The sequence below is a fragment of the Palaemon carinicauda genome, chromosome 7 (assembly GCF_036898095.1).
Source record: "Palaemon carinicauda isolate YSFRI2023 chromosome 7, ASM3689809v2, whole genome shotgun sequence".
Classification (NCBI taxonomy): Eukaryota; Metazoa; Arthropoda; class Malacostraca; order Decapoda; family Palaemonidae; genus Palaemon; species Palaemon carinicauda.
In genome coordinates this window covers 154880747-154898358 of record NC_090731.1, presented here as the reverse complement: position 1 = coordinate 154898358, position 17612 = coordinate 154880747, and the positions used below count along the sequence as shown (strand labels likewise).

The 17612-nt window shown below is 41.4% G+C and overlaps 1 protein-coding gene across 2 annotated transcripts in view; it reads right to left on the bottom strand.

The window, feature by feature from the left end:
- Positions 1-17612, bottom strand: part of LOC137644084 (uncharacterized) — a 217923-nt gene that overhangs the window by 1048 nt on the left and 199263 nt on the right. For both annotated transcript variants that reach the window (XM_068377030.1, XM_068377029.1), the window contains exon 3: positions 888-986. In XM_068377030.1, the coding sequence (XP_068233131.1) occupies positions 888-986 (99 nt within the window). The remainder of the gene's footprint in view (positions 1-887; positions 987-17612) is intronic.

Here is a 17612-nt window from a genome sequence, read left to right as displayed (position 1 = left end):
TACTCATTATTTATCTGTCAGTACCACACAATGATTTTGAAAATAGTGTGTATAAGATTTGAACTATTTTTACTCTTAGATAAATCCCTAACTGTGATGCGCCATATATGGTGTGGTGCTTGTAACTTTACGGATGTGCTCGTTATAGAACGTTCGGTAAAGCTTCAGTGCTTTTTGTATTGTGAGAAGCATCACAAAGAAAGTTGAATGTGAAAGTATGTGAGTGTATATATACATTTTGTGAGATGAACAAATCCTTTCGTGCTTTAAGTGAAAATGCCTTATGGGGATGACTCCCATGTACTTGTGATGAGAAACTCATTACATTTGCAATTTACCTTTTCAATATTTGTCTTCCTAATTTCAAACAAGTCCCTCCATGAAGTGCCTCAGTGTCCCAACTGTATGAAATCTGGGAAACTCAAGATAAACTTAGCTTTATGAATAGAAACTATCCCGCCTGCGACTTACTTTCCAGTGATGAACTATTATCAATGAACAGCAGTTTTAATGCAATAAGGACAACACATTCACCTACATAAATGAGACTTTTGAAAACTTTCAGAATTTGAAGACCAGTCTTGTGTTCTGTTTATCCCATTCAACTTGTTCTGCAGCCTCTCTTGAAGAAAGTTAAAAGACTCATTCACCAGGTCAAATTATGCAAGTAACCTACACTTCATGATGAAGTGAAAGTTCCTTTTTACCATACATATTGTACAGTTTGTGCCCTTATCTTCCCAAAGCAGTTACATTAATATTTCATCGGTGACAGATGATCAGTAAGCTTATAAGTTTTAGAAATTGTTGCAGAAAAGCCTGGTGGCTGAGTGAGTGCATTTCCTCTCTTACCTCTCAATTATACAGCTCTGGTAGTTGGAATTTACCTTTAGAATGAAGTGCTGTATCCCATTGCTCCAAGTGCCATTCCTTCTGCCCGGTGCAGAAGGGAAAATCCACTTCCTCCCTATGTTGATATCTCCTACCTGTGAATGGAAACCTTCTAAGAGAAATTTTTATCAAGACTGGTATCATCAAGATGGAATTTTTACCTGGAATTTTTTCTATTTAAAGCCACTTTTCACTTAAAAGTATTTATACAGCAGCGAGTGTAGTAATGACTTACGTAGGAAACAGATTATAGACATTTTTATTCTGTAGTTTTTATTCATATGTAAACTGTACTTTTTGCCTTTGTCCATTTTTTTTTATAACCCCAATGTAATGGCCACAGGTCTCAAGATCCTATTATTTCAGATTACGCATTAAGGAATTAGTGATGAACAACTGTTCACCATTACAAGAATAATAAAACTTCTAACGAGCTTTGCAAGTTGACCTGGAGTGGAAAAAAAATACACCAGCATACCTTTTTAAGGTAATTGCACCCAGTATAGCTGAATCTGTTCATACCACTGCACCCACATACATCCCCATATGCACTGTAAATACATATATTCAGAGCTGTGTAATGGACCTAACTGTAAGTTACGTCATATTGAAAGGGTATATCTTTCAGTTATGATTTTATGCAATGCCAATCAGAGGAATATAGTGCTCAGTTCCATTAATGTTTGTGCTCCAAGCTAGTCAAGATATTTTATGCACTTAGTTCACTTACCATTTATATTTTTAGAAACTCCAGGGTCACATGACTAGCATCCTTTGTACTGAATCATACCATTTTATTGAACCCAGTGTAAATCTGGTAAAAATATGTTCTTGTAAATGGTGTTGGTATCACCCCCTCTTCATAAGTTTATTGTAATATGTTGTATAAAGGAGTTAACATTTTGGATAATATAATGACTCTCATTGTCCTTCTCACATTGCTATAGTTACTTTAGATTTTAAGTTACTTTATAGAAAATAGAAAATAATTGAAGAAATATTCAAGGGCATAATGATGTTTTTGAATACTTTAAATTAGATTTGCCTGATAGTTAAGATTTAAAGTTATTCCATCAATGTAATAATCATAATAAAATTAAGCATTCCTCAAAGATTACTTGATAATAAACACGCTATTCAATTTTAATTACAATAAAGTCAGTGATGGAAGCCAATCCTTCCAATGTATGTACAGTATCTGTAAGAACAGATTGTGATACAAATAGACACTTTGATCATTTAGCGCAAATAAAATTGAAAGTACCCTGAAACATTACCCAAAACCAATGGTGTTTCTTCACACTAATACTGCACAATAGTGAATTTATGTGAATGGAGAAGTAATTATTTCAATGCAAGTCAGAATACTATACTGGATTTAAATTGGATACAAAATACAGTATACTAACTATAAAAGTTTTATTCTTTAAAAAGGAACTCTCAGAAAATATGAGTAGTAAAGATTTTGATACATTATTATAGAAACACAAATGCAAAATTACTTGCTAGAAAAAAATAACCATGATCATGACAAAAGCTTTAAACTGCAAAATAATAATTGGGTCTTGTATTGCAAAAGAGACATAATACATATGCAAGTAGTAGTGAACAATGCATGAAATCTAAACACTTTGTAAAAACAAATTTACTTCTTGAATGAAAGTCATGACTTATAGGGGGAATTTTATGCATTCTGTATTGTATGCCACTGAAGCCATTACTCTACTATATTCATGCAGAGTATATATTCAACCAGAAGGTAATAAGGGGATATTAAACTACAACTTCATGCAAAAAAAATTTTCCCTTGATCAAAATCATCTATGTAGAGACTTTCTTTGATGAGAAAAACGTGTCTTCCAAAATCTAGCCTTTAACTGAAACAAAGCTGGGCTAAATGACTCGACATTTTGAAATCTAGTGATACAGAACAAAAAGACTACAATAAACCAAATTTTAATGATAAAGATTATTTCTATGCTCAAGTGATGTTCATATTGCTGCTTCTCCAAAAGCACTCTTTATGACCTTGTAATTTTTTGGTTGGATGTGTTCTGGTGATAACGTATGTCTGAAAACACCCTCCCACCACTGGTTTGTGTTCTTACTTCATATCATCAGGGTACAATAAATATCTAAAACTATCTTCCAGATCTAACCTCATTTAGGTAAGTTAACTGACAACTTGAAGTGATAAATATATCTTTTTAAGTAATTTGTATTTGTCTTAATTACAAACCATGAGTCCTTTAACATGAACATGATATCCACAAAGTTAGAAACTTGACTGTTAAAATTTAGAAGTTAGAAACTTCGACTGTTAAAATTTAGAAGTTAGAAACTTCGACTGTTAAAATTTAGAACGAGGCGACGGTAGTTACTGTACTAGCGGATACTGGGGGAAGCCCCGTCCCCTTGCCAGCTCACTGAGAAGCCACTTTCAACTTCACCTACAACTTGGGTGGATGAGGCAGCAAGTATAACTTAAGAGACTCAGGTTTGTATACAGTACTTATGAAAAATACAAATTACAGTACTTCTAATAATTTGCAATTTGGTACCACACGGATACAAACCTTCATTCTTTTAATAGGAGACTTGTCCATAGGAGGGATTAAGTTCCTATAACCACATAGACTGGTTTAAAATCTCAGGATATCTAACATTGTCCTTGTGAGAAGCATGGGGATTGACTCCACTTCATTTTGTATCACTAGAGTATCAGGGGATATGGCTAGGTTACTGCTATAGACAGGCAATCACAGAAGTACTACACCCTCCAAGGGCATTGTGTCTATAATGATGGGTTCCCTTTAATATCCATCCTTGTACTTGTCTAGATGATGGTGGAATAAACACTTCCATATTAAGATTAAAAAAATAACAACGGTATGGTGTTTTACCTGCATCAAAGTCTGTTTCAGCGACAAAACACTCCAACTGCTGCTCAACAAGGGATGGGAAGGAGAGGAGGAAATAAGGTCAGAAATTCTTATTCTCCTGTAGACTGACATTGTAACCATTATCTTAGACTAGACAATTCTTGTCCAGTGAGGGAGCTAGTCATGTTGCACCCCCTGCTGAGCAGCAACCACAGGTCTTGAGGAGAAAGCATCAAGATCGTCTGATGTTTCTACACTCTTGTCTTCAGGGCTTGGCTGAGTGGTTCTTCCAAAAAGTTAACATTACAACAACTCCTCTGACTTTGTATGACATGCCTGTATCAGTTGTTCCAAGTTATTTCTGGTTATTTTCTTCTTGAGCCTTCCTGCACTAATAAAAAGATTCTGTAGTTGTGGTCTGAATGGGCGAAGCCTTTTGAGGTAGCATCTTAGTGCCCTTACAGAGCACAGAATCAATTCATCCAGATCGTCAGTTACTTCTCTAAGGGATGAAATTGAAAATTAATAAAATCTCAAGTCATTTACGGATGGACTGCTTTTTTGCTTGCGATTCAGGGATGACTGAAACCTACTCCTACCTCCAGCCTCTGTGTGGCTGACGAGGTACAACAGTCCGTGTGGCTCACTAACTGTTTTGTCAAAGCCAAAGCAAGTAGAAAAATGGTTTTAAGGAATAGCTAGCTCCCTATCCGAAGCTTGATTCAGTGGTTCGTAAAGGGACTTTTTTGAAGACCTGAGAACTATTCTATCTTATTTCTTTTTCTCTTGTTTTTTAAAGTTTTTATATTTTATATGTGAAAGATTTGTTGTGATGTTGCTGTTTTTAAAATATTTTATTTTAATTGTTAACTTCTCTTGTAATTTCATTATTTCTTTTCCTCACTGGGCTATTTTCCCTGTTGGAGCCCTTGGGCTTACAGCATCCTGCTTCTCCAACTAGGGTTGTAGCTTAGCAAGTAATAATAATAATAATAATAATAATACCTGTCATTACAGTTCTAGAGGAGGTTTTGAGTTCTCTTGGCAAACAAGATTGTTTGAAACTACTAGCATCAACAATTCCCATAAAGAAAGGCTGACTCTTTCAGTTTGAAAACCTGGTTCCAGGATGTGCAGTAGTCTTTTACTGCTGAAACTGAAAGAAGTTTGTGTGTGCAAGAAAACTAAAAAGTCTGCTGTCAGTTGGATAGAAGCTCCAAGAGAAGAAATCCTTCTACAGCAAAAATCACAGATGATGGCCTATTTGGTATGGTCAAACACTGCCATAGATGATACTGTATAAGGTATCCAGACACCTGTGCATTTTGGCAAAAAAAAATCACTCTCTACGGAAATGCTGGATAATCTCCACCCATGAAGAGACAGGAACATTCAAGGAACTGTGGTGTCTCTGAAAATGTGGTTGGCAGAGAAGATCTGGTCAATTGGGTAGTTGCCTTGGATAACAGCGTCAGAAGGTCAGAGTACCATTCCAAATGCGGCCACTTTGGGGCTACCAATATCATCTTGAGGTTTAGGGTATTCCATACTTTGTTGATTACCCTTATGAAGAGGCAGAAAAGCATAAACATCAAGGCCTTCCCTTGCATGATGGAAGCATCTATGCCACTGCCTAATCTGGTATTGGCGAGCATTTCAGTGGGAGCTTGTTGGTTAGCTTCATCATGAACACGTCTATTGTTGGGGAACACCACAAAATCAAGAATGAATGAATGATTTAAAGTTTTCAGGCATCCTGACATCTAAGGTCATTGACGCCGGACAAAATCAAGAGGTCCCTCACTACTTGGGGATGAACGGACTATTATGACCTAACGATTTGTCCCTATCGACTTAGTTTATTAACTATCAAATTCTTTTTCCCGGGAATGCTCCAGGCAAACAGCAGTATTGCGTTGGTCTGTTCCCATTCGTGGACCTTTATTGCCGAGTTGCAGAGGTCCTTGTTTGCTCATGTAGGTCACTACAATAGTGTTGTTGTTTATCAATGCTACCGTGTGGCCTATCAAACTCTGTTGGTGTGACTGCAGTGCCAACAGGGCTCCCTTCACTTCTAGGACATTGATATGAACTGCCTGTAACCAAAAACCTGCAGTGACATGTTTTCTTAGATGCGCTCCTCATCCTTCCTTAGATGCATCCATGACGATCAGTTCTGGAGTGGGAATTCCAATGGAGACCCTTTGAAGAGATTTGAGTCACTCAGCCTCCAATCCAGATCAGATCAAACTTCCTGTTAGACAGAAATAGGCAATAAGGAGGGTATTTTCTCTAAAACCAATAAGTCTTCAGACCTCACTGAAGAGACCTTAGACATAAATTATATGCCATGAGGAACCACGTTTTCCACAGATGACAAGTGCCCTAGAAGTTGTTGTCATTGATGAGCTGTGTTGGAGATTTAGAAAAATGTGTACTGCAAAAACAATAGAAGTCTGTTGTGGAGATGTAGGAATTGCCTCTTGGAGGACGATAGGATCAGCATATAGTCGAGATACCAAAGCAGCCAGATGCATGTCCCCAAGCTGAAATGGGCATGATTGATTGATATGAGGTTTTTTGGCATCTTGACATCTAAGGCCATTGACGCCGATGAAATGGGCGTGAACACTTGAGTGAACACATGGGTGCAGTCGACACACCAAAACACAAGACTTTGAACTGGAAGACCTTGGCCCCAAGGGAAAAGCCAGAGGAACTTCCTTAACGATTGATGTTGCCCGATTTGGAAATACTGTACAGTTTGCATCTCTCAGTTACAGAGAGCTTATAATCGTCCTTCTTGATAAGTTTCTTACGATGTTCTCTCTCTCCATTCTGAATGGTGTTTGGAGAACAAAATAATTCAAAGCAGAAAGATATCTCACAGCCACCCGTCTCCCATTGATTTTTATACTAGAAACAGTTGGCTGTGAAAGCCTGGAGACCTATCCAGCACTACTTGAAGAGCACCTTTGTTCAGCATCAACTAGACTTCCACCTGTCGGATGTGGTCTTTCTGCAGTCCTTAAGAATTTGATATCATCGAGTTCTGAGTGAAAGGGTGAAATATGATGAACAGGATGACATATCCCTGTCAGAGGACTTCCACCATCCAGTTCTCCACCTGGTGGTACTGCCATCTCACCCACAGTCTTGAGGGGAATCCTCCCACATTCATGGCAGTTACAAGTTGTACTTGGGGGACTGCCTTCTCTAACAAGACCTAGCCTCTCTCCTGCCTCTTCTTCTTGGTTGACCGAAAGGGCAAGGTGGAATCTGTTGATCTTGGGGAAGACACTACTGTAATGGTATCATTAGCTCTGCCCTGACAACCATTTTCTTGTGCACCGACTTTAAAGGTGTAGTTGTTCTCATTATCTTCTGGAAGCTGCTACTTTTTTTCTGAAGGAGGCTGTTTGATGGAAGAGCGAGTCTAAGCTTGATTTCCTCCAATTATGAATCATTCACTTCCCTTCCTCTAGAAGAACAGGTCTAGATTATCAGGAATTAGGGATTTTCTTAATGCTACAGCTTCCTTTTGTCCAATTTTCCTAGCAAACTTTGCAACTATTGCATCTATTCATCATAGGACCCAGTGGGTCACTGTTTTGCAAATTGGTGTAATGTACCAGGAAGGAGACTACCTTCACCCCTGGATAAAACTAAGTCCGTCTACTCTTCTTCTCAGGGTCCAACTGATTCTAAAAAGAGGCAAAGAAAGCCAAGGTCCTTGACCATTGATCCAGCCACGATGTTGCTTAAAGGCTAGCCATTGACATAAAATCCATGATTCTTAGGGTGAGAAGTTGGTTAGTTGGGACAGAAACTTCTCTATCGAGGTTCCAGGCATGAGTGTGGAGATGGCTGCATCCACTGGTAGAGGCAAAGGAGCGCAGTCTTTCATTACATAGAAACGTCTCTGCCAAGAGAGAGAGAGAGAGAGAGAGAGAGAGAGAGAGAGAGAGAGAGAGAGAGAGAGAGAGAGAGAGAGAGAGAGAGAGAGAGAGAGAGAGAGAGAGAGAGAGAATATCTTATTTGAGTGACTGGGCCCAAGCAAGTTCCTTCTGCCAGAAGCTTGCAGGTCCGCATTGTTAATTGCTTCCTTGGTTAGATCCCGATAATGTTAATTGCTTCCTTGGTTAGATCCCGATAATGAAGTTTTAAAAGTGTTTTGCCCGCTTGCAGTGTTCCTAACAGCTTTTCCATGGTAGTCTCTTTGCCTTTCTTCAGTGCTTTGAATGGTTTCCCTAAATCATTGACCTGCCTAATGATTGCTAATACTCTCAGAAAGATGATTCATTCTCCTGCCCTTTTGCTAGAGTGATGCCTAAGTTTGGTATAGCCGGGTCAAGCTCTAGTGAATCTTCCCCTCTCGGCAGAGAAAGTTATTCTTCACTGTCTGGGAAATCGCGATGAAGTCAATAGATTCTTTCTGGTCTTAGAACCGTACAGGGTCAAATTCCGGTATATCGTCATCTTCAGCGTTTCTTCTAACAGATCTTTGATCTTGTTCTTGCCTTGGGCAACGACATAAAATCTAAGTACTTAGTCTGTTTGCTGGACAGTGGTACGTGCAATGTTCTATAGTAGTCTCTATGGACCTCTCATTTGGGGATAGTCTCAAAGGGTTAGAGTCTTGCGGAGGCATATCTCGTTTTTCCTCCATACCTTTGTGTCCTTCCTTTGTGTTCAGAGGTTTTCCAAAGAAGAGCATAGTGGGGATCTTGTTCTTTGGTGATAACTCCCCATCGGGGAGGTTTGGTTTCTCGTTGCATTCCTCTCACTATGATTAGTCCGAGGAGTATCTTTTCCCGATTACCTTATATGGGGAATATTCCTTGATGAAGGTTTCACATAAACTGAAGTTGTTCTCAGTCTGCGTGTAGGGGAGATTTCTCTAAGTGGCAAGTGCCTCCCATGAGGCGAGTGCGTGCCCGCTAATGCACATATTCGTTCAGAGGTTTTCTCTGTTATCGGAGGATGGCACTTAAAACCAGAAGAGAGAACATGAGAGCGTGAATTGCGCTCTTGCCAAGAACTATGTGGACATGGTCCACAATTCCAAATTAAAAGTAGTTGTGGAAGTTGGTGAGCTCTCTAATTGGGAAATGTGAACACGTATTACGTGAGCAAACATTAAACTGGGCATGGGCCTGATAGCGTGTAATCTGGTCTATCCTATAGTATTTCATATACGCGTAGGTGAGTGCTTATAGCGAGCAGCTCTTGAATCCGAAGGAGAGCCCGCAAGATACGCGTCTGCAAATGAATGCTCTTCGGAAGGTATTTCCCCTTGATATGTGGGTAAATATCGTGAAGTCTTTGTCACAGAGCACTTGTGCTCAGAATATCGTAAATCGTCATAGGAGCGCGATCGTATGTCAATGTATCAACTCCTAACAGGAAAATTTTTCTGTGCCAACGAATGTGCCTTAAAGTCTTGTATACATGAAGTTGATTGCCTTTGGTGTGAAGAGGCAATCTCATACAGTAATTCCTAAAGAAAAGGTCCTAGAGCATTCAGAGGAGCACATTCACGTATGGTGGCAGGCTGTCAGAGAAGATTGTTGGCGAACAGGGGAGTACTCATGATGTGTATGTTTGCACACCGAAGATTAGTATGAAGGTATGAAGGTATAGCACTAAGAAGTTGTCAAGTGCATACTTGCTCGTGTATAGGAGAGCGCTCCCTCACCAAAGGGCATACATGAGAAGGAGACTGATCGACTTCCAGGTAGTGGGAAAGCACAGAGGTGCACACGCTCCGGGTTGAATTCTCTCTAAGAGTGTAGGCAAACTGATAAGAGCTCAAAATCATGAATGTGAGCGATGAAGAAGAGCAAGTTCCAAAGAATTATGTGTGCTATGTGACCAGAGCAGAGTGCACATTCCTAGGGGTTAGCACACATGTACAATAAGAGATCCAGTCAGGGAGCGTTAAAAAGAACAAACGTAGCCCCCTGTGCCTGCTTGAAGAGTGTCTTGCATCCTATAGGAGGACTTTTAAAAAAGGAATCTTCCTCCGAGGGAGAAACGATACGCCTCCTGATGGAAGGGGAAGGAGGTTCTTTGAGTGAAACAGGAACATCCTTATCAAGTTGAAGAGAAACGCTCATTTGTCTCGAAAATGTAGGCCAAATTCTGAGATTGTTTACCCGATGAAGGTGTAGCCGAAGAAGGGTTAGGAGACTTAAGAGGGTGTAAGTGCTTCCTTAAAGCTGAAGGTGCCTCTTAAGGAGAGGATAGCTGTTCAGTTATTTCTATCAGAGATGTCAATCTTGAAAGGAGAGAGCCAAGGGCTTCATCCACAGGTGCAGCAGATAAACAGAGATGGATTATCATCATCACCCTTCTTTGTATTCCACCAAAGAGGAGGGTTACGGAAAAGGATCAGAAGCACGAGTTCAAAGAGAAGAGAGAAGAGAACCAGCAGATTTCATCACCTTAGCAGTAGAACCGAAAGGGGAAGAATCTCGCTTGCTCTTCTTTTCCTCTTGCCAAACTCCTGCCACTGAGGGCCAACCACTTCTTACACGTCTCACAAAGGGGAAGACTGCGTACAGTCATGGCCCACATCCAATCAAGACATAATAAAAGAGGATCCACATTAGGCTTGGCTATGAAAGTTCCGGAATGTTGCCCGGGAATTCCAATGCAAGACTGCATGCAAACTATTGGTTTCTTCACAAACAGGCACACACAAACAATCTAAAAGATAAGAAAAAATAAATTAGCAAGACGTTTGTTGACCAAGAGCATGTCTGTGCAGCTTGGTAGCTGAAGTCAAAGTGGCTTCTCAGTGAGCTGGTTTCCCACGCTACAGACCTGTAACTACCGACACTTGCTTATAAATTTTAACAGCTGAGTTTCTAGCTTAGCTATCATTGTCCTATTAAAGAACAAAGTTTGTATCCATGTAGGAAAAAAATTAATCATTATTTGAAATCAAAATTTTCATACTAATCATATAAATTTTTAATGCAACATATTATGGCAAAAGAATTTCAATAAGAAATTTGTTATAATAATCTAGAAGTCCCTTGCTGACAGGTAACAAGGCAGGAAATGGATTGTAATCCAGGACTAGTGAGATACCAACCATACTTTGAATTTGGGAAATAATTAATTTATCTTAAACATTATGGACTATGTACCCTAAGTAACTTACCCAGATATTATCAAATAGATTATCTTCAACTAATCAAAAAATCATCTTTTTAATAATCAATTTTTAAAATCTTACTGCTTTCTGATTGACTGCATTACTTACTACTGTACATACGGAAACTGAAGTGTACGAGATGAAGAGACTCGTTCATGTAAGCAAGGTACTAATCCCTACATTTACCCCATACGAGAAAAGCCCTAGATTAGCTTGTGGCTGAGCTTGTAAACAAAAGATGTACACAACCATTAAAATAAGATACAATCGAACAGATTTAGTGAATCTTAATAAAAAGAAAACGAACTGTGCAGTGGGGATTAGTATGGCAGAGAAAGGATTAAACAATTAGAGTTTTTGTATTTATGTATAAGAGCGGGTTAAGCAGCTGACATAAAGCGTAAATGATGGGATGAAGAAATCAAAGGTTTAATAAAGGAAAGCAAGAGATTATTCGAAGTGCTACATGATGGAAAAGAAAAATAAGAGCAGACAAAAAGGAGGATGTATAGGGTATCGAAGAATAATGTAAGAGGGGAAAGAACTGGCAATAAAAACAAAAAGGGGGGGGGAATAATTATAAAATCGGAAGTTGTTTTGCAGGTGGTAAATGTAGATATACAGTATTACTGAATAAATGGATCACAGAATAAAAAAAAATTAGTACAGTGACACTGCCAGACGCGAATGCAGTCCAAGGCTGATGTCGTGGGTGTTTTGATGTGTTGAATGTGGAGGATAGAAGAGAGAGGCATAGCTGACCGAAGCGATGCAAGACTTGAAAAAACGTTAAGAGTAAAACTGAACACGTTTGTGTGACTATTGAGGATGTAAGAGGAACAGCTAAGTGGTTAAAAGAGGAAAGACACCTGGGTTTAATGAGATCACAAGGAAGACGTTGTAATATAGTGGTAATGAATGAGTGGCTGATAAAGTTTTGTAAGGTATGTCTGAATTGGGGAAAGGTCTCAAAGGGATGAGCGAGATGAATAATAGTTTGGTTGTATTAATGTAAAGTGATTAATGTAACAATGTGAAGTATAAGGGCATACAATTCCTTGGCATATGCATGGTAAGAATTTGATTGAAAAAGTACGACAGGTGAAATATGGACAAATAGGAGAAGAATAGTTGGTGTTTGGAAAAGGTGGATGATATGTGGATAAGGGGATTAACCGGTGATGAAGTGTGGGACAGAGGTAGATGGAGAATGCTGGCCAGAAACATCGATGATCGACCCCACATAAAGGCGGGAAAAGATGCGGACAAAGGAGAAGAGGAGGATGATGACGTGTGGATACGGTGTTTCTTATGAAATAGTCATATGAGAAGTTTGAAAGTACAGGGGATATGTTGAATGTGACATATATAGACTTAGCAAAAACTTATGAAATAACTGATATAAAAGCAATTTAATGGGTATTGTGAATGTATGGTATATATAGATGATATATTAAGAAAGATGAAATTTTCTATGGTAAAAGTGAAGCATGTGCTCGAGTATGTAAGCTGGAGTGCGACTAGTTTGATGTGAAAGTTGGTCTGAAATAAGGATGAATTATGTTCCCATGGATGTTCAACATATCTATCTATAGACAGAGATATGCAAGAGGTTGAAGATAGGATAGTGGAGGAAGTTATGAAGTTATGGGATACGAAAATAAATTGTAAAACGGATATAGGCTGATTGATGCTTACATAAAACTGTGTTAATTGGGGAGAGTGAAGGGAAATTACAAGAACTAGTAAAAGAATTTAGTATTTGCACGATTAGAAAGATAAGAGTAAATGTAAGCAACGTTAAGATAAAATGCGTAAATCACAAAAAGGAAGATGGAGTATTGCATGCTAATAAGCATGATGAAAAAATGGAAAAAAATGGAAGTGGTTAATTTGTACAAGTACCTATATACATATATATATATATATATATATATATATATATATATATATATATATATATATATATATATATATATATATATATATATATATATATATATATATATATATATATATATAATATAGGCCTATATATATATATATATATATATATATATATATATATATATATATATATATATATATAATATAGGCCTATATATATATATATATATATATATATATATATATATATATATATATATATATATATATGTATATATATATATATTATATATAATATATATATAATATATATATATATAATATATATACATATATTTATATACATATATATATATATATATATATATATATATATATATATATATATATATATATATATATATATATATATATATATATATCCTTCTCCTAAACCCTTCCAGGCAATGTAAGAACGTCCGTCCTCATCCTTCTACTAGTAGCTTGCCTTACTAAGACAGATTTTCCATTGTGCTATTTTCATCGGCTTGCATCTTCGTTATGTCGCTACCCTCGGCCTCGCCTTCTTCTGGAAAGTTGAGTACCAGGTTCCAGTATTGTTTAAATAAGCTCTGACCGTAAAGTAACTTTTACTTTTCGAGATATTTTATGTTTTCTGGCAGAGCTGTGCTGCTACCGGACACGCATTGCATGCATTATTTAGCTAGCCTGAACAGCTTTTTCCGGCCTTTATTAACTAATTGATACTATTAGTTATTTAGTCTTCATAGCTAGGAACTTCATATATCGTGTTTTGACGCTTTTTTATCGGTCATCGCCTGACCCCATACTAGATCGCTAGCTTAGCCCCTAGGCCAGAGCGCCTATCACCAGTGTTCATGCACGATATATTACAGTGATCCTAGGTTAAGTTATGAAGATAGTGGCATTATTTTATGATACTGTTTACTGTGATGCAAGTGTTTTCGTCTTCAGGGACCATATAGGGGATAGGTTTGATAGTGTGCCTTTCTAACCTAACCTAAATGTAGGACCCCTATATGCTCCCTTCACCCCCTGCCTTAGGGCATTCCCTCTGTGTAACCTTGCTCCCCCTACCATGTAAGGGGATCAAGTTCATACCAGAGTACCTATCACTTCTCTGTCCTCCCTAAGGGAATGATCCCCCCTTAGGGTTGCGTCCGAGAATGAGGAACGGCCTGCCCTTCCTCAATTGCTGAGGTTAGGTTACCTGACCTTCCTTGCAATTGCGATACGTCTTCCAGCCTTCCTAGCTTAGGGTGTAACATCCCTGCTCTAGGTTAGGCCTTGGGGGGAGCTAGTTCTGTGCCTTGCTTGAAACGGTACCCATGCACCGTTCTCAGCCAAGCTGCCTACCTTAGGCTAGGGAGCGTCCTCCCTTCCTTAGTGGCCGCTTTGGTACAGAGCCTCCCCTATGGAAGACCCTGCTTCTTCTCCCCTCCCCACCTATCCCTTGTATGGCCTAGCCTATACCCATCTGTGCCCTGTCCTACAACTCCTCCTTAGGGTGGAGTGACAAGGCTATCTTGAGTCCCTGTGTGCAGTCCGCTCTGGTACATATACCCTTCATAGTGTCCTATGGGGTTAGCCACTGGATGCGTTTTGTCCGCAGGGGTTCTCCCCCCTCTTGGGTGTTCCCTAGCCCTCCCTTGGGCTACTCTGGCTCCCGGCCGCCTGCGGCCCCCTGCCATTGGGCGATAGGGCTAGCCTCCATCATGGGTACACCCATTCAGGTGGGATGCTTTGGGGTTCGTGTCCTTACCCCTCCATCCCTCCTTCTGTCTCTTTTCACTGTTCTGGTGCTGGTCCCTTGCCGCCTCTACTGCCGGAGATACCGCCCTCCCCCTTGGTGACACATTCTTTGTTCCCCCCTGGCCGACAGTCCTCCGTGTGCCGGAGGGCTTCCGCCTCCCGTCGGTGTACAGCCGATGGCCTACCCTCATACCTCCTAGCTTCGGTCGTCCGTCCATCGAGCCGGCCCCCGGCGTGCCGGCATCCATTGCCGGCGGTCCGATTTTGCTATAACCTATCCTTTGTCCCTGTCACCGGCTGCCGGAGCCGTCGCTGTGCCGGCGGCCGCCATCCTGGCATTACTCCTGACTTCTCTATGTGTCTTCCCTAATGCCAGAAACTCTGCTGGAGCGGCCTCCGGCGTGCCGCCGGTCTGCCAGCACCTACCGGAGACGCCAAGAGACTTGCACCCCTTCTCCCAGCTATCAACACCATGCTGATAGCCCTACACTGCAACCAGATGGCTTGGCTACATAAATAGATAGGTATTGTCTTACCGTTCTATTAATAGCCGTGCTGTCTTCTTGCATATCACAATTTTCCAGCATGCTGTGTGTATCTTAGCACGGCTGGTTGCCGGAAACCGTTACCCTATGGGGTCTTCTGCACCCCCATTTTAATGGCCTGAGTGGTCTCAGTCCCAGATTTATATCTTAGGCAATTCATGCTAGAATTCCCTTTGCCTCCCTGGCAATCTATGAAGAATTCTGCCTTGTGTCCTCGGCCACAAACAAATTGCCTATGGATAAGGTTACGGTAACCAGCCGGGCGGGATACACGGAGTATGTGTCTATCTACTTCATTTCCCGCTCCACTCTCTAACATCACAATGTTATTAATTACTTAAGATTAAGTTAAAATTAACTTTTTAATATTTAACTTTAGAATAATATAAGTCATTGGTATGACTTCCATATACTCATGTTCTCTTTCTCTTACAGGAGGAGTACGTGAAGTGTGACCACAACTTCTGTGGAGTGAAGCGCCCGCACTTCTACGGGCACACGGTGTGTAGGACCCACGCCCCTTGCGCCAACAAGAAAGGCGATCTGAAGTTTTGGGACCCGCAGAACTGTACAGTCTGCAAGGACCGCCTGGTCGAGGCGTTCAACAATCCTCCTTCAGCGGAGGTTAGGGACGCTTCTCGAGAGAAGCTACGCAAGTGGGTGCGTGGCTTCCAAAAGAACGCCACCGGACCATACCTTGCCACCGAAGACTTGAGGGCCTTGCTTTTCCCGAAGGCATCCCCAGACTCTGTGGTCCCCAAGGATCAGATCCCCACCGTCCAGATAACGGTGGAACCGGACGTAGTCATGGCTCAGTCCATGCACGAGTGCCGTTTGGATGCTGACAACGCGGAACGTATGTCGGAAGTGTCGGAGAATACGGAGAGGAACCTCATGGGCGACGAATTGGACTATGAGGAAGACCAGGTGGAATACCCTGAGTCGGAGCAGGAGGTCGCTCCACCTTCCACCCCCACACCGACTCCTACACTGACGGATGTATCACTTCCGTCTACATCTGCTACCCCGGATCCCACCCCATCCAACACCCAGGAGATCTTCAAAATGCTTGAGGCTCTCATGGATAAGAAACTCCGCGAGACGCATGAGTTCTTCAGGACCAACATGGGAAGTTCAAAGCAGCCGAAAAGGATTTCGGTTAAGGACCTCTCCGCATGCTCAGATACCAACCCCTGGAGGTATGCCGAGCACATGCCAATTACAACGGGCAAGATCTTCATAAGCGAAAAGATCAGCTCGATTGTGCTGGAAGAAGTGGAATTCTTCCCGAACTTTGAGGCTTATCCGGACTGTTACGTCCGACTTCGATCCGAACCTGCCTCTAAAGAAGAGACCGAACCAAAGAAGGTGATAGTGTTCGATCTCGCGAAGGCCCAGGCTATGCTGGCCAATACAGTGAAAAGTAGGGGCTTCACCTGCTCGAAACTTCCGGCGCTTAGCGAGAAGCACCCTACCTATGTCGCACCAGACGATGCGACCCTCCCCTTCTTGGAAAAGGCCTTCACTGCGGTACATAAGGCAGTGGAAGAAGGAAAACCTTGCCCTGCACTGGAGGAGTGCAGACCCTTCTCCCTGACTACTCCCCCTGATGTTAGACACTGGAAAGATGTCCAGTCAATATTTGTGGTGGGAAAACTAGAACCAGACGTCGCTGGCCGTCAGTTTAACGAAGACCTCCCGAAACTTAATGACCATCTCCTTCGTCAGGAACATGACACGAAGGAAAGGCTCGCCGCATCCATGTCCCTCCAGGTACAGCTCGAAGTCATGGCCGGTGACACTAGGGTCCCTGACTACTACATGGTTCTCGCCAAAACACATTTGGTGACCGTAGTAAAAGATCTGTACAGCTTCACGAAGGCTCGTAGAGCCTGTCGTGAATTCGTGTTCTCCAGTGCCACAGTGAGACACGAACCCCGGAGGCTGATTTCCTCCAACATCTGGGGTAAGCACCTCTTTCCCTCCTCCCTTGTGAAAGAGATCACCGACAAGGCCGCCACGGAGAACAGGAACCTTCTCCACAAGTGGGGCATGTCGAAGAAAAGGAAATCCTCTCAGGATGACGGCCCTCAACCTAAGAGGAAACCCACAAAACCAAAACCCCAGCAACGTCAACAAAGACGGCAGTTTCCGGGATCCGCTACTCCCCAAGTGGCAGCTCGGCCACAGCAGACCTTTCAGCTGGTCACCCAACCGGTCTTGTCACAGTCGCCGGTTTTCACCCCTGCTTTCGAGCAACAGTCAACTACCTTTCGTCCCAAAGGTAGAGGCTCAAACAGAGGTGCAGGCAGAGACGCATCTCGCCGTCCCTCCAGAGGCAGAGGAGGAAAGGGAGCTAGCGGCCGAGGTAGTAAACCCTCGGGAAACCAGAAGTAATAAAGTGCTTCCGGTGGGAGGAAGACTCCGCCAATTCCAGGATCGTTGGACCTTCGATCCCTGGGCACACAG